The sequence below is a fragment of the Camelus dromedarius genome, chromosome 8 (genome assembly GCF_036321535.1).
Source record: "Camelus dromedarius isolate mCamDro1 chromosome 8, mCamDro1.pat, whole genome shotgun sequence".
Lineage (NCBI taxonomy): Eukaryota > Metazoa > Chordata > Mammalia > Artiodactyla > Camelidae > Camelus > Camelus dromedarius.
The window spans coordinates 20,917,762-20,941,560 of record NC_087443.1 but is presented as its reverse complement, the minus strand read 5'-3'; the positions used below and the strand labels follow the sequence as shown (position 1 = coordinate 20,941,560).

The window sequence follows — 23,799 nt, the reverse complement described above, 5'->3', positions numbered from 1 at the left end:
GAGCTCACTCTCCAGAGATGACCTCACACATCTGCAGTGGTCCAGTGAGAGGAGTGGGGGTCACGACACAGGTGCATGTAGCCTGGAGCTGGGTGAGACTCCAAGTCTGATTTTTGACCCTGGGAAAGAGCCTGCCAGCCTTCAACAAGAGCGTTAGGAGCTGGCAGGGACTCCCCAGAAACAAGCCACATCAGACACATCATTTTCCATTTGAGAGACGTTGCTGTGACGATTGTCGCAGACTGAGAGGACCAAGGTTAGATGGGACCCCAGGTGAAGTTTGGCAGGATACACTTCACACTTGCCTAAGTGACCTCACTCAGCAGTGGTGGTGCCTGTGAGAGTGGTGACCCTCAGGGAGGGCAGGCAGTGTGCTGAGAGTCCCCATCAGCTCAGTACCATGGTCTCCTCCCTGTCTTCTTCCTCCTCCTCGTTCTCATTATCATTAGTAAGATTTGGATGGTAGCATTGATGGAAGCGATTTTGGGTGGACTCAGCAGTCAGTAGAATCCAGATTTGCAGTGGTCTCAGAAAGCTGTAGGGCAGTATGGAGTTTGCCAACATGGCATTTGCAGGTTGGAGATGAACACACTTGGGTTGAGAGCTGCATATTCCCTCACATGGCTGTTGTGAAAATTCCATGAAATAAGGTGTGTTAAGCTCTTAGCATCTCTGGCATGTAAAGACTAGTCGATAAATGGTGACTTGTATATTTAGATCATGAAGCAAACTTGGAGGAAATATTCCATCCTGCAGGAAGACCACATGTCCCAAATTTTAGTGCTGAGAAGAGTGTTGTCCCATCTATGGCTCAGAGCAGTCGGGGTAGTTCTAGAGAATGGACATACATGGCTGTGGTTGGACAAGTTTGCCTGAGCTATGAAGGCTGCCCAGCCAGGCTGAGTGCAGAGGGACGCACGGGGGCAGCTGGACCATGAGGTCGGCGGGGCAGCCTCCTGCCCGGGTTTGGGAAACTCATCAGGTGGTTCTAAACTGTCATCTGGGGAACAGAGAGAAAGAGAGCGAGCGAGAGAGAGAAAGGTGGAGTTTGTGTGAGTTTGTATGTGTTGTGAGTGTGTGTGGGTGTGGGTGTATGTGTGTGAGTGTATCTGTGTGTGTGTGTGTGTATCTCTGTGAGCTCATGGAAGCTCAGCAACAGGGCTTCAAGCAGACTAGTGAGAAAGGGGGAGAGGTGGCTTTATCCCAGTGGCAGTCATACACTGGTAGACCTGGAAAGGAGCTAATTCAGCCCAACCCCAGTTTATAGATGGTAAATTGAGGCTGAGTGAGGTGGGATGGTAGCTCAGGGTCACTCAGTGGACTAATGTGGCTGCCTTTGCCTCTTCATGAAACACTGGTCATCGCTCATCTCTGATGTCAATGGCAGCCCCTTTGAGGTCAGTTTGGAAAGAATGTTGGGAGAGACTCAGATCCCCCCGCTGGTGCGTGGTTTGGACTTGGTGCTGGCCACTGGGGGCTCTGCGAGGGTGACATGGGCAGGGCAACCAAAGCAGGTTTTGGGGACACACACTTGGGTTTCAATCCCAGCTCTGCCTCATCCTTGCAGGGGACATGGGGCAGGGTGTTTACTATTGAAGGATCTGGGTCCTCCTCTTTCAGTGACATGCAAAACACCTGTCACAGACTTCTGTCACTGAGATAGAAAGAAGGAGAGCAGATACATGGGCTTCCTTTTACAGCTGGGGCAGGAGGCTGGCCAAGAGGAAGGCTCTTGGCCTTCCAATTGACTGTCCATTGGCCTTCCATTGTTGAGCCCATCAATGTCCCTGTGAGGAAGGCGCTCAGCCCACCTACTCCTCATGGTCCTCCTGGGCTTGGGGGTAAATATTTCTTAATGATGAAAACTCAGAACACTCCTTGGAGTGTGGTCCAGAAATACTGCTCACCAGCTGAGGGGGGTGCTTGAGGATAGGTTTCCCAGTTTCAACAACTCCCTAGTGAAGCTTATCAGGGAAGGGCAGGGATGAATGCCTTCCCAGCAGGGCTGATGGCTCCCTCTCCTCCTCGGTGCCACTGTCACATGTGACCTCTGTGTGTCTCCCCTGCAGCTATGAGCACCTCAAGGGCAAAGCAAAGGCTGGTTCACCCGTTAATTCCCAGCAGGTTGGCACAAAAGGACATTTTACAGTTGACAGGTGAGCAGAGGAGAAGCACGGATGGTCACTTCAGGCAAGTGGAGAGGTGGAGACCAACACTTGTTCCAGGGGCAGGGCCAAGTAGAGATGTGGCTGCCACCCAGGTGTGGGATCAGGGGCCAGGCACAGCCCTGGATGCAACCTGCCATGTCTGAGTGTTTTTTGTCCGGGTTTTATTCTCTGGCCACCTGTGCTACGGGAACTCCTGTCTCCGAGTACTTAAAGTGTCCTGGCACTTCTGATGATTTGGGAGAAAAATTAGCATGCTGAGAAGCAAGGACCAAAAGCTGCTGTAAATCAAGGTGCAAGCATGTTAGAGTTGTCAACCACGTCGGAACTGGCTGGTGGAAGCCTCATGCGCTCTCTTACAGGCTTCTGCTGCCTGGATGCGGACAGGTGCGGGGCAGTACTGAAGCCTGGCCTCTGGGGGGCAGTGCTGTGTGGTATGGTCCCTCTTCCCTGAAGGCATCCTGGAGGAGAAAGCAGGTGGCATTGTGCTCTGAGTCAGGCTGAGTTGCTGCATCCATAGTAGGTGAGGGTTCTTTGTATGCAAACAACAAAGACAGACTCTGGCCAACTTAGACAAGAAAATTAATTAGAAGGGTGGCTTGTCTAACACCACACAGCTAAGGACTGGCAGAGCCTGGACGCACACTGACACTTGTCCACCCCCAAGTTCATGCTTCTATCAGCACTTGGCCCAAGACACCACGGTCGTGGGTGAGAGGAGGTTTTCTATAAGGCCCTGCAGCCTTCATGCTGCGATGTGTCCCTGAAAGGAGGGCTCACGTCTCACCACCTGTTGCTTCCTCTCTCTGCAGAGCCCTGTGGTCCAAGTGTGCTGGCCTCGGCACCAGGGGAGTGCTCCAGTCTCACGGCCCCTCCCTGGCCAAACCCTCCAGAACACTGAAGCCTCAGAGAGTGACAGCTTCCAGAGCATCCACCTTGCTCAGCTGGCCCAGGCCCTGCGGTCCCCATGGCTGCCGGGAAGGGAGCTCTGCGGAGCCCCTCAGCTGAAAACAGATGGAGGCTTAGTGAACCCGAGCAGGGCCGAGGCCGCAAGCCCGTGCTACTGGAGAAAACGAACCACCTGGGCTCTGAGGCTGCTACGGGCAGTGGTGGCCGGGATGAGGCCTATGCCGAGATGGCGCTGTCAGCAGCCCCGGGCAAGCTCAGGCTGGCAAGGCTGATGCCCCAGAAGGCTTGCTGGGAACAGGGGCAGAGCGCCTTCACAGAGGTGCCTCAACTCAAGAAGAGGCTGAGGGGCGGGCAGGCCCAGGAGAGGGAGCATAGTGGCCCTGCCGGCCAGTCTGGCCCCCAGCAGCTGACCCTGAACATCCCCAGGGACCCAGCTGGCAGCGCGGTCTTCTCAGGGTGGCCGAGCAGAGCCCGAGGGGAACAGAGAAGTGCCTTCAGCAAGCCAGCCAGGTGTCCAGCAGGGAGATCCGGGCCAGCCTCCGTCTTGCAGGCAGGCAGACCTGCAGACGCCCTGGGGGAGCTGCTGGGACTCATCCACACAGTGGATGTCACTTGCTGGGGTCGACTTTTGAGTTCCAAGCTTCTGGTGGGTGATTTCTGGAATCTGCAAAGGGTGTCCCAAAACGCTCCTCTCTGTAGCACTTTCCTGGATGCCCCCACACTGTGGCTCAAGCACGCGGCGGCCCAGATACCCACGCCCTCCTCCTTCTCCTCCTCCTCCACCACCGCCTCTTGGGCCCTCCTGCCGCCCACGTTCGCCTCCCTGGGCCTGTCCACCCAGAACTGGTGCGCCAAGTGCAACCTCTCCTTTCGCCTGACCTCAGACCTGGTCTTCCACATGCGGTCCCATCACAAAAAGGAGCAGCCGGGGCCCGACCTCCATTCCAAGAAGCTGAGAGAAGAGGCCCTCACATGCCCCATCTGTCACGAGTATTTCCGGGAGCGCCACCACCTCTCCCGGCACATGACTTCCCACAGTTAACAGGTGGTTTGGAACCTCTAGGTGCAGTGTCCAGCACTTGGCAGTGATGCAGAGCTGGCTTCCTGGGCCTGCCTTTCAAAAGGCTGGTCACTGTTGTCCACAGGGCCATCTCTCTTGGGCCATTGGAGGAGGAACACATTGCTCTCACTGTCTTAAGTCCCAGTTTTCTTATCTGTAAAATGGAGTTGATGACCCCCGTGTCCAAGGGAAGTTGTCAAGGTTGGACAGGAAGATGTGGGGGCAACGGCCAGCACATGCCCAGCAGTGTCATCGCCGAGCAGGCGATACTCATGATCATGGCCCAGATTAGTGAGAAAATCCCAGTGGCAGACACTGCAAAGCCCCTGTTTCCCAAGTGTGGGTCAGTGCGTCAAGCTGAGCTTGGCTCCAGTTTGCTTCTTTCTCTGGGGCTGATGGGCTACTAGGTCAAGCTCCTCTCAGGCTTGTGACAAGACCCCAGGAGGGCAAGTCCCAATACACAAGCACCTCTCAAGCCTCTGCTTGGGTCACTTTCGCTAATGTCCCCTGGGCCAATGCAAGTTGATGGCTGAGCCCAAAGTCGAGGGGTGAGATGTGCCCACTGCCCAGGGGGAAGTCATGAGTGAGTGGATAATCCTACCACAGGATCTGAGGAATTCAACCAACACCTGGTCCGTGGTTCTTCCCTTCTGAATACACGAAAGTGGGAAGATGGAACACACACTCTCACACACACACACACACACACCCCTCTTAGCTCTCAGGAAGTGAGCCTGCACAAAACCTTCAGGCTTAAAACACGGTGAGGACTGGGGGTGTTCTGGGTACCGTTCACTGTCTAATGCACGTTCAGTTTCTCTCCGTACCTATGTTGTTTATCCATATTTGTCCTCATTTCTCGTAATGCAAACCTCGGGTCATAAACTCTGTGGTAACACAAGCCAGTGTGTGTGGAAGCCACGTGCTCGGATTTCTTTTGAGTCAGTGCGGTCCTTTTGACCAGTTTCCACCTCACTTTCAGGATTTGTTCATTTCACCTGCAGTTTCCAACCATCCAGAGGGATCAGGCTGGTGGATGGAAGGAGGTGGGGGTCTTGGCCAGTGGGCAGCTCACCCTCCAGACACCCCAGACTCCGCCTCTTCTCTCCATCTCCACAGCTCCCACCTGGCCCACCCCGCCCCATCCCTCTCCCTCCCACCCCCCACCTCCCACCCACACTCCCATCCATTCTCCACAGCCAGTGGTATCATCATTCACGTACTGGCCTCCCTGGGCACCGTGCTGTGCCAGACTCTGCCAAGGCCGTGGTGGGGGGCACAGTGAGTTTGGCCCTTGGTCCTTGGTCAGGGTGGGAGATGACTAGGGTGCAGTGTGACAGATGCAGGACAGAGGACTGTGCTAGAGTGCTGGGCACCTCGGGGGACAGGCCCAGGTCAGCCCTGTGGGTCGGGGAGTGGGGTAACCCTGGGGGCCTCCTGAGGAGTTGGGGCACAGGATGAGCCTCAGCCTGGGATTCAGACAGTGCAGTGCTGGGGAGAGTGTGGTCCTGAGCCGTAGAGGTCCCGGGTACAGCAAGGCCGGTGTGGGGAGGGCTGAGTGGGGAGGTGGCCCTCGGAGATGCATGACATTTCTAGGAGGAATTTAGACCTAGAAATGGCTCTGAGAGACACTCTTAGGGGGCCTCTGGCTGCAGCAGGAAATGTGGGCTGGAGGGGAGGAGATGGACCCCCTGAGCTGTTTCCTCTGCTTCTACAAGGAAGCAGCCATGCTCCCTGGAAGCACCTGTGAAGCACCTGCATTTCTCCAGGGATGCTTGGAGGCCCTGCCCTCCCCAAGGGAGGTGAGGAATGCAGCAGGCCGGGCCCCTTTGGGAGCTGCATGAGGCTAGAATTTGCTTACAGAGAGGCTGTGCCCAGAAGGAGGCTGAAGCTTCAGGGAGTCTCCCTCCCCTGCTGTCCCATGTAGGGCAGGAAAGGGCACCTCGCGGGGTTTGAACTTGAGATGACACACTTGCACTGATGTTCGTTATGTCATTTAATCCGCATGCCATGCCCAGGAGGTAGCTATTCAATCTCGTTATACTGCGGAAGACCCTGAGTCCCAAGAGGTCAGCTGGCTTTCCTAAGACCATGGGTTCAGGAGAAGCAGGGCAAGAGTAAGACCCCAGGACCGCCCTACTGGGTGCTCACATCTTTCCCAGCCTGCTATGCATCTGCTCAGCCGGGCCTGGTCACGTGGCATCATGGAAGCTTGAAAGACTAGGACTTAGGGCCCCGCATTGACTCCCCCTCTAAAATTTCAGCATGCACCCTACCCCTGCCTCCAGCGTTTTCTACTGCTCTTCTCTTGAGCACTATTCACTGTCTTGCATACAATCATTTTTCTGAATTACCTTATTTACTGTATCTCCCATCACTAGAATATTCGTTCCTTAAGGTATTTCTGCTGTTTTGTTCACTCCTTTGTCCCCGGCAGCTAGAACAATGCAGGCAAGTAGCAGGCGTTCATCAGACCTTTGTCGAAGGAATGAATGAATTGCTTGGTTCCGGCCTCACCCTTGACAAACCTTGAATCAGCTTCTCATAAAGGTTTTGACGTCTGTCAGACTGTGGGCACAGCTGTCCTCCTCTGGCTGGTTGGATCGCTCCATCATTCTCTTTGAAATCAGTTTGACAGGCATAAGTGTGTCGTCCCAAAACACAGCAGACACTTGGAATTGGGAGGGACTCTGCATTCCTAGTCCATCCTCTCACTTAGGGCAGTGAGCACTGAGGTCCACTGATGTACAGAGTGATGCAGGGCAAGAGGTGGTGCGGTCCAGGCTAGGACCCCTGAGGTGTCGAGACCGATGTGTCTTCCCTGGCCCGCCCACACTCCTCTGGGAATCTCCAATATGACTGCAAATGGAATTCTTACTAATAGGGACCATGTCATTTACAAGCAAGGGAGACATTTTGGAAAAAACATTAGTTAATTAAATTAATGTTATGAAGAAGCACAAGAAAGTATCTTCTCCCAACTCAGCTTTTTAAGATGGAGTTCATTTCGATGTGGATGCAAGTTGCTTTGCAGCCGTTCAAATTGCAGACGCAGAGATGACTTATGGAGGTGACGACTTACAGTTTATTCATGTGGCAGCTCCTACTTGTCACCAGGCTGGGTCCCCAAAGTCCCTATGGCAGTCAAAGCCTGTCTTGTCCCTTTTCTCTCCTGCCCTCCTGTATCTGCGGGAGAGCAGTCACTTTTAATCAGGACTTCGCCCACCCTCTCTCTGCCACCATCCAGACCAGTTAAGCATTGGCGGGTGATGTTGCCACAAAGCGTCACATCAGCAGATATGAATTTCACTTGAGATTTCCAGGGTAAGAGTGGCCACCTTCCTTAAATTCATTTAATCTGCTCTGTACCCCAATCTTGTGGCTCTGGTAGGACAGGCAATCTGTCTTTTAAAGTTCCTCTCCTGTCTCTCCAGTTTACAGTAGGATCCCCAGCACCTCCCACCCAAGGATGCCCTCTCAGCACCATGCGGTGTCCCGTGCTGCACTGCTGTCTTTGCCGCTGTCCTCCAGCAGGCTCGGACTCTTCTCCCAGGATCTCAGGCCTGGTTGGTTTGCTGGCAATGATGTCATTAGGCAAGTAACACAGGAGCCCCTGAACCAATAAACAGACAGTCTTCTTGGCTTGCTTCTTGGACAATGGAAGGGAAAATGCCGACAGTGGCTGGAAAAATAGCAAATTACATCTTAATACATTATCGCCCAAGCAACAGCCATTCAATTAGGATTTATAAAAGTCCCCGGAATACGCTAATGAGGCTCAAATAAGACATTCTGAATTCAGATCTATTTATGTTCTCAATTTTAACCAAGATTTGCTTTTCTTTCTGCTTTCACCTGGAAGAGAAGTAAAACCTTAATAAGTCCACGATCCTAGATTTCAACTTCTGGTCAATTCCTGAAACTTAGACCAGGGATTCTACTCCAATGACTATGTAATTGGGTTAATGAAAATGAGTGAAGCCCACTGGGCTTGTGGGGAGGGGAGGAAAGAGGAGGTGGGGGTGGTCCTGGCACCTGGAGCTCCTGTGTCCTGGGGTGAAGGCCCCTCAGTGCTAGGCTGAATGCAGGCCTCAAGAGAGGCCAGAAGTCAGGACTGCATGTGGAATTAGTGATCACTTATTCGGTTGTCTTTTAAAAACTGGTTGCCCAAATGCATGGATTTAAAGAAACATATTAATGGTGGTGGTGATGGGGAGGGGACAGGAACCACCAGCCAGAGACCCCTAACTCTATTATGCACCCAGCCTTTGAGCTGGCTGCATTCTGCTAACCTCATACATACCACCCTATTCCTCTGGGTACAGGAAGAGAACCCTGCATAGGGGTGAAAGTCAGCAGAAATTGTCCCAAGGTGAACCCCACATCTTTTCTTTTCTTGGAAGGTGCTGGCACCCCCTTGTGGCAGCATGTCTCCCCGGCAGGCTGCTTCTCTTTAGAGAAAGTGTTTCACACACCCTGACTGTTCCGTGAAATTTCGTTTTTGTTTTTCATAGTAGAAGTCAGCTGGGAGGTCTACAGATCATATAGTAAGATATGCCTCCCATAGAATAAACCTATTGTTTTAAAAACAAATGATTCTCCAATGTGTTTTGATTTGAGCCACGTCCTAGAAGAGGAGAAATTTTGGAAAGCAAGTTTGAGTTGGGGTGGGGAGGCAGTGCATCCTGGAAGGAGGGCTGGAGTTCTTTCAATTTAACTTTTTCTTTCCCTGGCCATCTTGTATTTTCCTGGCCCAGGAGACAGGAAGCCCGTGGCCTCTGTTACCCTCGCTGTTCTAAGCTGCTTGGATTAGGGGCCTATTTTCACTGCCGGCTGCCCCGATCTGCAAGGCAGCAAGGAGGTCCTTAGGCCAGATGGCAGCTAATCCTATAGGAACCAAGAGGTGCGGGATGGGCGCCCTCCAGCGGGGACCTAGGATGTCGGTTTCCTTGCCTGCAGCTGTGATTTGGGCTGCGTCCTTTTTCCTTCTGCGCTGTATCCTCTCATTGCATCCAAGCTGGTGTGGATGGCTATGACCCTCACTGACACACAAAGGTGGCCTTCTGCTTCGTGTTGGGCTGCGTGGGCAGATGCAAGGACACAGGAAGCAGGAGGGCGAGCGAGATGGGAGAAGAGCTGGGGTCCTCCCGTCTGGGGCTCCAGCATGGGGCCAGGAAGCTGGGTCCAGTCTCCAGCAAGGATCCTGCTAGTGAGCGTCTAGCCTGTCTGTGGCTGGGGACACCTTGGCGGGGAGGGTGGACAGCCTGGTCCAGCCCCTCTTGTGGCAGGTCAGTGGGTGCCTTGAGGGGTCCTCCAGCAGGGAGAGATCTGAGAAAGTTGCAGAGCAGAGCAGTGGCCCTGGCTGCAGGCTGGGACACAGAAACGGGGAGGAGGCTGTGGTGGGGATTTAGGCACTAAACCAGGACCCCAAGCAAGACAAGGGAGAAGGACGGACAGTGCAGTTTGTTGTAAGAAAATAATCTGTGCCTGGTTGAAACAGGAAAGGATGTCTGGAGAGGAGCCTGGATGCACCCAGTGTTGGATGGGCAAGCTGGGGGCCCAGGCTGGACAGTGGACAGAAGCAAGGAGCTACTCAGCAGGACCTCAGCTGAGGTCAGGCAGGGAACTGCCTCTAGAGGGCGCTGCTGCTGCCCCTGCCAAGTCGGGGCATGGCTGTGCTGCCCTGCACACCGGACATCTGGCCACTGCTACTGCCCACCTTCCCTGGGTCACTTGCTCCAGAAAAACAAAACAAAACAAAACATCCTGCACAGGAGGCTCTGATTGGCCCAGGCAGGCCCGCATGTCCATACCTCACTGCCAGGGAGCTAGAAAAGTGAGCTTCCAGGGGGGTCCAGTTTTGTGGAGAGGGAATAGTTATAGCGGACACTGGATGAACTCATTTAATCCACACAGCCTCAAAGGTGATATTATCTCTCCCATTGCACAGATGAGGAAACTGAGGCACAGAGATGCGAAGTAAGTTGCCCAGAGTCACACAGCTGGGAAGTGGCAGGGCTGGCCTTCTTACTCCGGCAGACTCAAGCCGGAACCTAATCACCTCTCTCTCTGCTTCTGAGTGAGTCTGTTTCCCACAGGTTCATATGGGGAGCAATTCTCTGATCATCCAAAGGCGGGTGGGGCAAATGCTGATGGCCTGAAGGAAGGCAGATGTCCACTGGGCCAGATGTGTGACCGCAGTGAATTACTGATCCTGTCTGAGGCTCTGAGGTGGAGTTGACCGCGGTGGAGATGATAATTGCGGATGTCCCTCTGGTGTGATGCTCAGAAGCGAGAACTATATATATCACCTGCCCCAAGAACCGCTCCGCTCCTTCCCCTCTTTAAGACCCACCGGGATCTTTGCCATCTGCTGACCCCACAGTTCCTCTGGGGCACCTTAGACACAATAAGCTGTAATAGATGCCAGGGGTGCAAATCAAGGAAATCCAAATGATGTGAAAGGAAAACCATGAAAAAAAATTAACAACCGCCAATGACCAGGAAAGTTTTGGATAGTGATTCAGTTATATAATTTATTTTATCTCATTTATTGTATTCTTGGAATAATGACTGCTGCATTTGAAAATACTGATATATGCTAATTATAAGGATTTAAGAAAAAGAGAAAGCATAAAGAAGAAAGTTAAAATGCCACCCCAAATGTTACCACCTAGAAGAAGCCATTGTTTGATTTAGGTTATCATCAGCTAGCTGTGTGTGTGTGTGTGTGTGTGTGTGTGTGTGTGTGTGTGTGTGTGTGTGTGTGAAAGAGAGCAAGGGAGAAAGAGAGAGAGAGAGAAGAGAGGGAGGAGAGAGATTCCTGGAGTGTAAGCATGGAGGGTGGTCCCACATCTGCCTAGATATTAGAAGGTCTAATGAAGAGAAAGGCGAGATCATAGTAAATGTGAAACTATTAAAATTCAATCATGCCCTGACTCTTGCTTGAATTTAGCAGGAAGAAAAGGAGCTGGAGTGAAATCTTCCCTTCCATCAGGGCTCTCCTGCTTTCATGGGGTTGGTGTGAGGGCTTCTAGTGGAGAAACCCCTAGAGATTGGTGGTGGCCTGGATTCCCCAGATCTATGGGGTCTGGGGAGGGGCTGATGAAGTCAGGGCCGTGCCTGGTGCTGCGGGGCAGCGCCTGTGGCAGCTGCAACCTGGACTCACCAGAGCGCAGGGCCAGACAGTACTGCATCCTCACCCAGGCAGTCCTGGGGCCTGGGGGTCCGGGAGTAGGGACTGGGTGCTCGGGTCCCACCCCCCCCCAGCCCTGCTCCCTCCATGAATTTGGGCAGAGCCCCCTGGTCCCAGGGCACCAGCTGGGGCCTCTCCTTCCCCCCAGGTCACCACGGGGCTCCGGGCTCCCTCCCAGGACCAGCCCAGCTCTGGCAGGGGGGTCTAGGGCTCTGCCTGTTGCAAGCTTCTCACCCTGTTAGGAGTCAGCTTGGTCGTCAGAGCCAGCACAGAGATGGGCCGCACCTGGACGAGCAGGGCAGGTGCCCAGATTGCCACCCAGAGCCACTCTCCCCTCCAGCAGCAGCAAAGCTTGTCGGGGTGCTGCGTGGCACCGGGGCTCACTTTAGTGTCTCTGGCAGAAGCGAGAGAATGAGGATGAGGAAGGAACATGTGAAGGAAAGTCAGACTTGCTGTGTCAGATTGGCTGGGGAGGGCTGGGGGGCAGGGAGGAGAGGCTTCTAAGTGAATCCTGACTTGTCTTCAGGGGTCTGAGGGCTGCCACCCGGAGGAAGATGTGGATTTGCAGCCCGATAGTCATGTGTGTTCTTTGCGCGCCCACCGCCGTGCCAGCTGCTGCGCCAGGTGGCATGCAGGAGGAGACGAGGATGAGGAGGATGGTTCCTGTCCCTCAGGGCTCTCAGCAGGGTGGGGACAGAAATGACCCCAGGGCAGGGTGGGAGAGGTGCTCAAATGGGGAAGATGCAAGGGCAGGGAGGGCAGAAGGGAGCCAGTGTGGCGGGGCAGTGACCAGTGACCTCTGGGCCTGCACTGTCCCACATGGGAGCCGCCAGCTGCAGGGGATCGCTGTGCGCTAGACATGCGACATGTGCTGATGGAGATGTCCGGTAAGTGCGGGCCACATAAACCAGATCTCAAAGACTTTGTGCAAAAGCATCTCATTCATAATAATTTTGATAGTGAGCACACGTGGAAAGGATACTACTGTGAATACAGTGGGTTAAATGCAGTATACTGTTAAAATCAATTTCACCTGCTCCTTTATACTCTTCTTAAGTGTGGTGCTGAGAACATGTAAAGTGACACACGTGCCTGGCATCTGTGCCTCACACAGTGATGCTGTCGGACAGAGATGCTCCAGCAGACTGCGTGAGGACCAGGGGTTGGGGATTAAGAGCCTGGGGGGAAATAGATCTGGACTTCATTTCCCTAAAATAACTGTTATGGAGGGGCTGAGCCTAGGAGGGGGTGAGCACCCTGTCCCTAGGTGTTCCAACAGAGAGGACACTGGCAATGGGAAAGGGATCAGATGGGTGAGCTCCAAGGGTACCCCTGACTCTAGGCCTAACCAGAGCTCATCACACCCCTTTTCCGCCCTTTGGGGACCTCAGTCAGGACCTCATGCCGGGGTGCCCCTTGGAAGTGGCCCAGAGGCCCCGCCCTTCCCAGGTGCTGCCCCAGGAGGCCCTTGTGGCGACCCCGCAGGCCTGGGCTCCGCCTCACCCTGAGCACAGTGTGCTGGAGCATCTCCTTGGCTCTGCTGAGGGCTGCGTCTGCAGGCGCAGCCACGTCGGGTACCACGCCCACCCCTTCCCAGGAGCTGCCGTCTGCAGACCCCACTGAGCGGGCCGTGGGGATGGTGATATAGAGGTCGGTGTCGTCCACGTGGTAGGTTTGTGGCGGCTGGCAGCCCCCGCTGGTCACCTCCCCGACGACCAGTGCCCGGCCCAGCCTCTTCATGATGTAGGTAAATTCCTCTGCAGCGCCCGTTGTCAGACTGCTGGTCAGAATGACTATACTCTTCTTAGAGCCGTAGCGTTCACCTGAAAGATGGAAGTCTCTTAAAAAAAAATAGGGAGTCAAGTCCCCACCCTGGGCACCTGCCTTATTCATGGTGCCTAGACCTACAGACAGCAGGGCCAGGGACTCAGTTCTGATTTCTTGTGTTCACATGCAAGTCACTCTACCTTCCTGAGCCTCAGTTTCTGCATCTGCAAAATGGGGATAAGCATGTGTGCCTAATTCCAAGCATATAGGTGCCTGAGGGCTTTTATTACCAAGTGATGGGAAAAGACTTGACTTACTAAAGAAAAGGGCATGTTTCTTCTTCATGAGTAATGAGAATGGCTAACCTGGCTAAACTCTTTTCACTTTGAACCCTCAGAAGAACCAAAATTTGTGACTTCATGACAACAACCCTTTAGGATAGTGAGGTCCAATAGAAATGCAACATGAGTCAGAATGCAAGCCATAGACATCATTTCAGGTTTTCTGGGAACCACATCAAACAACTAAAAAGACTTTGATGAGATTCATTTAAAATAATGTTTATTGACTCAATGTATCTAATATATGATCCTCTCAAAAATGCAATCAATAAAATATTGAGATATTGTACATCCCTTTCTTTCATAAAAAGTCTTCAAAATCTGGTGTGCATGTAACACTTTATGCCTCTCCATTCACACAAGCCACATTTCAATGCTCAGTGGCCATCTGTGGCAAGTGGCTCCCATACAGGACACTGTAATTCCAGGACCTCGTGGTCTGCAGATCTGTGTTTCACCTCCTATCTCAAAAATCTATTTGAATTGAGAATTCAGCTGTCCTGATTTTTATTTACATTGTACAATATTATTGAATGGATGTTCTGGAATGAACCCCTGAATGTGTGACGAGGAAGTGTGCAAATGAAGATTGCAGGGTGCTTTTCGGATCAGATGCCCACCCCTGTTTGTTTCCCAGGCCTACTTGTTAGATGGAAGCAGAAGTTCCTTGGTTCTGCAAGCCAGGCAAGGGAGACGGAGTGAGGCTATCCACCCAAGACATGGTTGGGAGAGCCGTGACTCTGTAAAACACAGGAACTGCACTGCCCCCTCCGGCCATTGCTCTGGACCCAGGGCGGGTAACAGAAGCCTCATCAGAGTTACGAACTTTCTTTAGGCAGGTGTGCTGAGGAGATGCTGAGAGCTCAGGTATGATGGCAAACCACTGGGAACCCCATGGGGTTTGGTGATGGGCAGGGGGTCCTTCTGGTTCTGCATTCGTCTTGCAGGCTGACAGTTGTAGTGGCGAGAATGGGGAGTGCTTTGGTTTTAGACAAACAAGGTTCAAGTTTTGGCGCTGTCACTTAGCTGTGTGACCTTAGACAGGATATTCAACCTAGTTGAGACTCAGTTTTCTCCTCCAGAAAATAGGCAGCAATGGTACACGTTTTGCAGGGATTAATGACCATGGGTACAAAGTATATGACATAGGACAGGGCTTTATAGTCTGGTTACTATTACTTTTACCCGAACCCAAACTGTCTTTTCTTGATTTCCCAGCAATTCTAGAATGATAATAGGAAGGGAAGGCTTCTGCACGTACCTTCAAGCCCTGCGTGGGTCCAAAGTTCGCTGACAGAGTCATTGGGCCGGTTGTAGATTTTGTCCAGCAGGATAGGAGGGCCTTCGTCAAAGAAGTAGGAGCACAGGGAGGAGATGGAGGAGGTGGGGCCACCAATGTTGAACCTGACGGAAGGGAAATGTCCATTGAGGAGGCCCTCAGTGGGCCCCTGGGAGCCTGAATCCTTGCCCTGTGGAGGGTTCTAATTCCAGGCAGCCTCAGTCGAGGGCCCCTTCCTCCTCCTCCAGAATCCTTTGGTCGGCATTTCTCAGAGTCCAAGTCTCTTGAGAACAAGAGACTTTGAGGTCAAATTCATTTAGAAAATACTGCATACCCACCCCGTCTGATCACACATTAAGACATTATGTGATACATATTGTGTACATCACATTAAGGGCTCTGACAAGTCCTGCAGCCGGGAACTTGTTGATAAATTTCTCCTGCTTACTGACCATGGATGGACTGCTCCCCTGCATTCATGCTGCTTGTGAGTGGAGCACATTTTGGGAAGGCTGTCTTCTCCAGTTGCAGTCTCCATAATTTCACAAAACCCACTACGTGTCTTGGTTGAGGTATCCTAACGTGGCATTTAGTGGGGTGGAATGCTCAGAGTTGTGGAACCACACTGCTGGTGAGGGAGCCTGTGGTCATCCCAGGCCATTTGGATTTGTCCCGCTGTGTGACCTTGCTGGGACCCTGTCTCCTTATTTGTGAAACCAGGAATCCTGGGCTGCCAGTTGATGGTCTAGGATGGCCTGGCTGGGTTCAGGGCTCATGACTTCAGCATTCAAACCTCCAAACCTCGGCTTGGAAGGGTCTTTGAGCAAAGCACACCTGTGGGCTGGGTCTCCTCTTTAAAAAATGTACATGACACAGTTAAGCAGAAAGGGACTTAGCACAAGGGTCATTCCGATGTTCAATAGAGCATTTGAAGAATAAAGTTTTCGTAGGTACCACAGGAGTCCCCAAGCTCAGGTTCTGGGCTCGCAGAAACCCAAGCCCTGGGAGATGGTTTATCTTCCAGGGAGGAGAGCCCACCTCTGGGATCCAGCGCCACCTAGTGATGACTCAGAATCACAGGAGTATTGCAAGCCAGGGATGAGAGCTCCCTCTCAGTCAATCCAGCAGCTGTGGATGGGGCCAGAGTCCACACCCCAGGGGAGCAGGCTGACCCCCTCCCAGTGCCCATGGAGGGTGCCCAGGACAAGTCCTCTGATGGCCCTGGGAGTGATGAGGGGCCTGACCACTGCCTGAGAGCATTCTTCTACGTTTTACCCCCTACCCCCAGTCTTCCGGCTCTGTGAAGGGCACTCACCCTGTATGAGGCACACCTTCACAGAAGCAGAAGGGAGGTCACTAGCTGAAAGCACCCCCCACCATAATCATTTCGTGGTGCAAAGAATTCTTGTTGCAGCAATGGTGGCTAAATTGCAAATTCTCTCTGGGACCCTGGCTGTATGATTCTCGTGACCATCGTTGTCCTGGGCTGGCTTTGTGTGATATGAGTCACAACCACAAGAGGGCGCCAGCTGTCCCAAACATGACTGATTACCAGAGTTACCTGGATGATGCTTGTCAAATACATAGGTCACTGGACCTTGCCCCGGGGGCTTTGGATTCAGGATGGCTGGGAAGGACCCTGGAATCAATGTATTTAAAGTCACCCTTCCCCTGTCTCCTCACTGACTCCTATGACCAAGCAAGTCTGGGGACTACCTGATTAGCCCAGTGAGTCTCAGCCTGGAGTACACATTGAGGTCATCTGAGCTTACAGAAAACTACCAATACTGGTGGCGTACCTGGCCAATTAAGCCTAGAACCCCAAGCTAGCTGGCTGGAGCCCTGAGAGTCAGGCAGCTGTTCCACTCGGGTCCTGCCTTGCATCCCAGGGTCCTTATCTTCCCTACCTATGGGAACTAAGACCCACAGCTTTGCCTGTCTTCCAGCCACTGCCCCGGCCTGGCCAGGACCTGCTGAGCCCCGGCCCACTGACCTCATGTCGATAATCAGGGAGTCCGTGTGCACAATCTTCTTCCAGACGTGCTCCACCAGCAGCTCGGAGACCTGGGTGAGCAGCTCACTGTCCGCAAACATGTCGAACCTCAAGTAGCCGATGTTGCCCTCCAGCACGTTAGTGTGGAAGGAGAACTTGATCAGGTCTTCGAAGACTTCAGGGGAAGGGATCTGAAAGATTGGGAGGCTGGCTCAGCGTCAGGAGAGGAGAGATTTGAAAGCTTGGGTTTGAAAGTGGGTGCCACAGAGGAAGTTCCTGCACACCACGAGAAATATTGAGGGCGTGGGAAGGTAGCTAACATTTCCGAAGGAGGTTGTAGGAGCCAGGACCTTCCCTGACGGTATCTGGGAGGCTACACGGGTGGTGGGCCTGGGATGTAAACCCACGTGTGGTCAGCAGCCTCCTTACGGAGAAGGGGTACCTACGCCTCGCCCTGGTGTCAGAGCTGAAAGGCTCAGGCATGGTCTCCACTCTGACTCCCCTGAGCTCACCAGACACTTTTTGATGTCTCTGAGTGCATGATCCTCTCCCTCCCCGGGGCAGGGAGGGAAGACGTTAACTATTGGGGGCCTGAATCTTTATCAGGAACCAGGCCCAGTTCCTGTAGAGGAGACACTCTTATCCCCATCTTGTCAATGAAAAAACTGAAGCGCAGAGTGATTAAGTAACTTGCCCAAGGTCACACAGCCCAGTAAGTGGTAGAGCCAGAGTATAAATTCACATGTGACTCCGAACTCCAGCAGGAACAGCCCTGCTGACTGGGACAGCTGGCCTCCAGGCCTGGCACTGACCTCAGTCACAGACTCTTTGGCTCCAGACCATTCTCCTAAGCCCCCTCCGGGCCTCAGTTCCCCTTTTGGTAAAATGGGATGACGGTTCTGCAGAGATGCTTTTGATGCCCTCAGCCCTCCTCTGACTTCAGCCACAGGGTTGACAGGGCCCTGCCTCCAGCACACCCCTGTCTTCGTACTCTACTTCAAGACCAAGCTGCCCCAGAGTCCGAGAGAGTTCGTGTCCCTAGGGGGACCTTCAGCGAATGGAGGACGGGGGCTGCAGGGTCCCGTCTGCAGAGGGACGGCTCTGGGAAGCATTCCTCACACTTGTCAGGGTCCTGCTGGAATCTTCAGAAGCAACAGCCTCAATAATGCCCCCACCTGCGGGCTTTCCCTCCCTCCTTATCTTGCTCCCCCTACTCCCTCACTCCCGCTCCAGACTGCCTGCACCCAACCGCTGTCTCAGGTCTTGCCTTCGAGTGAACCAGGATGATGCTGCCCTGCCTACTTGTGACTCTGCCGAGAAATCGCAGATGATGCACACCGTGTTATAAAGCTGCTTTCAGAGGAGCTCTTTGCTGGTGGGAGCTTGGTGAACCCTGTGCTGTAGTTTGGCCCCTGGTCTGGAGACCTTTTCCCTCATCTGCATCAAAACTCCTCAACCTTAATTACCTTTTCAGTATTTCCCCCAACTTGCAGCGCTGGCTTCAGATATTTTGAAAACAGCCTTGTTCAGAATTCCCCATCTGGCTGGCCCTTGTATCAGGGTGCACGCCCACCAGTACGATTCCATCAGGAGACAGGACTTGGCATTAGGGGGACGGAAGGAGAGGCAGCTGGTGATGATCAAGGCAGACTCACTACCGGGGTTCTCCCGGCTATGCACTGGCACTTCAGGGCCTGTGCCCGGGCTCCATGCTCTAGCTCTGAGGTGACCATGAGGAAAAGAAATCTGCCTGCCTCCCTCTCTCCATCCCCTCAACTCATCCATCCAAACTACAAACCCCCGAGGCAGGCAGGGGATGCAGATGGACACAAACCTCGCATTTCCAGAGGGGGACATCACAGGGACCTCGTGTGGCTTAGTGACCTCTTTCCCCAACAGCAATGATGATGTCCTGCAGACCCTTGCCTTCCTCCCAGACAAGAGTGAAGCTCCCTCTTTACCAGCAGTTTTCCTGTGGGTACCAAAGTTCTACAGAGGTGCTCAGGGACCACATGGGCACAGAGAATGGATGACAGGGTGAGAGAGAGGAAAAGATGGGAGTGGTAAAAACTTAAACACGAAAACAAGTCTAGGAGCTGTTTCCTTGCACCCTGTGCAGAGCTCCGGATGTGCGGACAATTGGTTGACTCCCTTCCGGGCCCGTGCTGGACCAAGTCTCCCTTTAACTCACCTGCATGGGCACAATCCCAGGAATGCGGTCCTTGGCATCCTCGGGGATGTGGGCAATCTTCAGGTGTGGGTCCCCGGACAGCATCTGCAGGTCAGCCTGAAGCATCTCGGCCAGGGAGGCTTCTGAGGTCACCCTGGCGTAGCGGGCCTGCAGACCGCTCAGTTTGGCAGCCATCATCACCCCCAGCTCCGGGGAGGCATAGTTATCTGCTACGAGCTTCCCAGCTGTCTGCAGCACAGTGGGTACCTTGGCACGCAGGGCCACTATATCCCGGGCTATGGAGAGGGCCGCGCTCATGGGCACGGTGATGTCCGGCTCCACCCCAGCCAGGTCCCAGGCCTCGCCTGTGCTGGCACTCAGGGCCACCTGCGTGGGCATGGAGGCGTATAAGGGGCTGCTGCCCACCTGGTAGATGCCCACAGAGAGCGCCCCTCCGGCTGTGGGCTCCCCGATGACGGTGGCCCGCTGCAGGTCCTGCATGGTGTGAGCAAAAGCTTCAGCCGCCGACCCGCTGGTGTGGCTCATCAGGATGTAGAGGTCCTTGTGGGAGCCGTAGCGCTGGCCCGCCACCTGGGGCAGGGTCCACACCTCCGTGACTCTCGACGTGGCCCTGTCGAAGATGGAGTAGAGGTGCTGGCGAGGTTCCGCCTCAAAGAAGTAAGAGCAGAGCAGCGGCACGGCCGTGGAGTAGCTGCCGGGGTTGTAGCGCAGGTCGATGACCAGTGCCGCCGTGTCGACCAGCTTCTGCCACACGAGCTGCACCAGCTGCGGCCCGACGGCCTTCACCGTCTCCATCTCGGCCATGGCATCGAAACGCAGGTAGCCCAGCCGGCCGGGCAGCACCTCCGTCTTGAACAGGGCCTCGATGAGATAGGAGAGTTCCTCTGGGGAGGGGACGGCAGGAGGTGGTGGGGGCATCTCCTCAACCAGCATCTCGCCGGGGCTGTGGAACACCAGCAGACGGTGGTCCCCAGACATCTCCTGCAGGTCGGCCGTGAGCTGGGAGGCCAGCGACTCCAGGTCCACTGCTGTGCGGTAGGCCCCTTGGGCCAGCTTGGCTCGTAGCAGGGCGCCCGTCTGCCCCACGACCTCTGGCCGGGCGTAGTGGGCCTCCAACAGGCGCCCTGTGCCTTCCACCAACTCCCCCAGGCTTCGGTGGAACTCCAGCACCTCCTGGGCTTTGTCCAGAGCTTCCTCGGCCAGCACGATGGCGTCGGGGACCACGCCGCCTCCCAGCCAGCACTCACCATGGTTGTCGATGAAGGTGAGCACGGGCACCGTGAGTGCCAGGCCCCCCTCGGGCGTCTCCAGCAGAGACACCGTTTGCGTGTGCAGCAGGCTGCCCGCGGTGATCTCACCCACCAGCGTGGCCCAGCCCAGTGACTGCATAAGGAAGGCCAGCTCCTCAGCCGCGGTGGCAGTGCGGTGGCTGGTGAGCAGGTATACCCCACGCTGGTTGCCGTAACGCTGGCCCGGCAGCTCCGTTTGGCTGAAGTGCTCCTGGGTGACGTTGGTGCGGCGGTCGTAGGTGGTGAAGAGGCGCATGGGGCCGGCATCAGGGCCCTGGAAGTAGGAGAGAAGCATGGGCATGGCAGTGGATGGCCCCCCGGGGTTCTGCCGCAGGTCCATGATGAGATGCTCCGTGTCCTGCAAGGGCTCCCATACCTGGTGCAGGATGTACGGGCCCAGTTCCCCCAGCACGGAGGCATCGGCAAAACTGTCAAAGCGCAGGTAGCCCACGTTGCCGGGCAACACCGACACCTGGAACACAGAGTCCACCAGGGCCCTCCGGGCATCCTCATCCTCGGGCAATGCTGGGACCACCTCTGGTGGTTCTTCAACATCACCCCCAGGTCCAGAAGAGATTTCTTTAGACCTGACCACCTGCACCAAAAGCCTGGGGTCCTCAGACACAGCCTGTAGGCCGGCGTTCAGCTTAGTGACCAGATCCTCCTCGGAGACCACTGAGGACAGGTCCATGCTGGCCAGGTGCTGCAGCAGGGCGGGGACGCGGTCCACCAGTGTGTAGTAGTCCTGCAGGGCTTCCTGCAGGCGCTGGATGACTCCTGGCAGGGCCCGGCGCAGCTTGAGGATGGCCAGGGCTTTCTCCAGGGCCTGCTCAGCCGGTGTCCCCACACAAGGCAGCACCCCGCTGCCCTCCCATGTCTGGCTGCCCTCGCCCAGGGGCCCCAGGGACCTGGACACAGGCACGGTGAAGAAGAAGTCGGACTGGCCTATCCTCAGCTTCTGGAGGTCCAGGGCACCCCCCACAGTCCGCTCCCCCACCACGATGGCCCTGCGAATCTGTTTGAGGATGTAAGCGATGTCCTCAGCCACGCCCCCAGTGCGGCCACTGGTGAGGACCACCACATCCTTATCAGCACTGTACCTCTCTCCCAGGACGTCAGGCAGGGTCCAGATCTCAGTGGTCGTATTGGAGGGGCGGTTGTAGATGGTGTCCACATGCAGGACCGTGTTCCCTGGGTGCAGGTAGGAGATGACATAGGAGATGCCAGAAACTTGACCTCCCGTACAGTGCCTGAGATCCAGCACCAAGGCGGAGGTGTCCATGAGCTTCTTCCAGACGTTGACCACCAGGAAGCTTCTCAGCTTGCTCAGTACCTCCTGGCCTGGGATGTCGTCCACCCGCAGGTAGCCCACGTTGCCTTCCAGAACCTCATGGCGGATGCCATTCTGCAGCCCCGCAATGAGTTCCTCTTGTGTGAGACTGTCGAGGGCCGGGGCTTGCCGGGGAGCCTCGAGGGTGCTGGGCTCGTAGGAGATGACCAGGCGTGGGTCATTCAGGGAGCTCTGCACCCCAGTTGTCAGCACGTGGGCCAGAGTGTGAGGGTCTGAGATGGACAAGATCTCACGACTCTGGATGGCCTGCTCGATGGCTTCCTCCATCCCCATCAGGTTCTCTGGGAAGCAGTAGTTATCCAAGAGGACTTTGGCCATGTCCAGCACCAGGCTCGGCTGGAACAGGTGTGAGGGGCCTGCCAGGCCACAGAGCAACATGGGCAGGACCAGGGCCCACCTTCTCGACATGAGGACCCAGAAGGAGGCCTGGCTCCTGCACAAAAGCTCTCTTGACTGTGTGCGAGGCAGTAGCGCTGCCCCGGGCAGCTGCCTTTCTCCCACGTCCTTCTCAGCCGGCGGACAGAAGGTCTGGGGCTAAACACGGGAGTTGGGGTACGGCTTCCAGCTCCGATAAGCCTTTAATCCTGTCTAATTCAAACGCGTCAGCCCTGGGGACCGGGGAGAAGGGGCCGATGTGGTTTGACCCAGAAGGTACATGGGATTTCATCTCGCTGCGCCCCCTCGGGGCTAGGAACATCAATAGCTACCTTTCATTTTGAGTGCCTGCCACATGCCAGGCACTGTGCTCCACGCTTCCCATGTCGACAGTCATCACTTCACAAAGTAGAGTTATTAATCTGCAAGTAAAGTAGCATTTCCCCACGACACTGGGTGACCCGCCCCTCTGGAATTTGGGAGAACTTGTTGGAGGCTCCGTTCTGCCACCCTCTACTCTGTGGCCTTAGGGAAGCAACTTACTTATTGTGTAGATGAAGTGAGAAAATCTGAGTAAGGAGCTGCACACTGTCAGGCAAGAAGGAAGCCCTCAATTACTAAATTCTCCATGTTAGATATTCTCTCTGTTTTATAGCTGAAGACACAGAGTTCAGTTGCTAACTGAAGCCCACCGTCCTAGGTGGGGAATGTCAGGGGCAGCGAGAAAAGCCTGCGGGTTCACAGTCACTCAGATCAAGCTGAGGCTGAGTTGGAGGCGCACCCCGTTTCAGGGCTTGAAGTTTATTCCCATGTCTTCCTAATGTATCCAGGGGACCGAAGTGTTCCCCACCCCTACCGCCCGACCCCTGTGAGACGACAGGAATGAAATGTCTGAATTTCATCGTGGGGCGTGATGAATGGACTGGGAATGCCAGGGCAGATGACATGAGCTCCTAGATCTAACTGCTTGGCTCTATGCTTCTCCCATCGCCCCGTTACCACCAGCGCATCCTTCTTGGGCCGGGCGGGCAGCAGTGGGCAGGCGCACACGTGTGCTTCAGCGGGCGGCCAGGGGAGGTGGTCTGGGGGCCCGAGGGGAGCCCTCTCAGCACACTTGAGAGCCACAATCCGCTCTCTGGAAGTCATTATCTGAGGATGTTTACCAAGCGGTTGATGAAGGTCAAAGAGGTCAATTAGTAAAAACAAACATATTCTTAGCTCATTAGGATTTGTTTAATGCCCAAGTGACATATGGTCACATCACTCCACGGTTGGCAGCCAATCAACTGAGACTGATTTATTATAATAATAAGGCCTCCTTAGTCCTCACTGGGAAGGCTGAGCCCTCTGCTCCACCTCCGCCGGGGGAATCACAACTCGGAACACACCCTCCTGGTCCTCTGAGGACACTTCTCCATCATCACCTGAGCCCAGGCAGAGCCTCGAGACCAGGAACGGCAGGGATGGAGATAAGCAGGAATAAGTCTCTCTTTGGGGAATGTATTTCCCCTGGACCCTTATTAACATGCAGTCTCAGGGTGGGATGCTGGGAACTCTTGCCGGGTCTTGACTCAAGCCAACCTATTTTTTGGATGCATTTCAAAGCAAGATGAATCTTGTATTTATTTTATTTTAATCCTTTTTATTTTTTACTTTTTTTTAAAGAGTAAAATATACTCCTATACATAAGTTAAATAATTCATAAACACCCTAACAATCTTTTCCCAAAGCCTTTCCAATTCAGTGAATAATAACAGTTTAAGATGTGGCTGCCCTCACTTTTCTCTGTGTTCATATGTGGAAGCACATCTATAGGAAATCTGTCCTTCTGTCTATGCATCTGTCCATATATGATGCTCATCCATCCATCCATTTACCTAGTGT

The 23,799-nt window shown here is 54.3% G+C and overlaps 2 protein-coding genes across 2 annotated transcripts; one reads left to right on the top strand and one right to left on the bottom strand.

Annotated features, from left to right (window-relative positions):
* The first annotated feature begins 3,132 nt into the window (after positions 1–3,132).
* ZNF488 (zinc finger protein 488) lies at positions 3,133–4,116 on the top strand. Its single transcript, XM_010998715.3, has one exon. It carries the CDS (start codon positions 3,133–3,135, stop codon positions 4,114–4,116), a length of 984 nt encoding a protein of 327 aa, XP_010997017.3.
* An 8,557-nt stretch (positions 4,117–12,673) lies between these two features.
* On the bottom strand, positions 12,674–21,948 carry RBP3 (retinol binding protein 3). The gene is made up of 4 exons (XM_010998716.3): positions 18,901–21,948; positions 16,710–16,900; positions 14,699–14,841; positions 12,674–13,152 (listed from the first exon to the last, which is right to left on the bottom strand). The coding sequence occupies exons 1-4, from the start codon at positions 21,946–21,948 to the stop codon at positions 12,674–12,676; spliced, it is 3,861 nt and encodes a 1,286-aa protein (XP_010997018.3).
* Between the last annotated feature and the right edge of the window lie 1,851 nt (positions 21,949–23,799).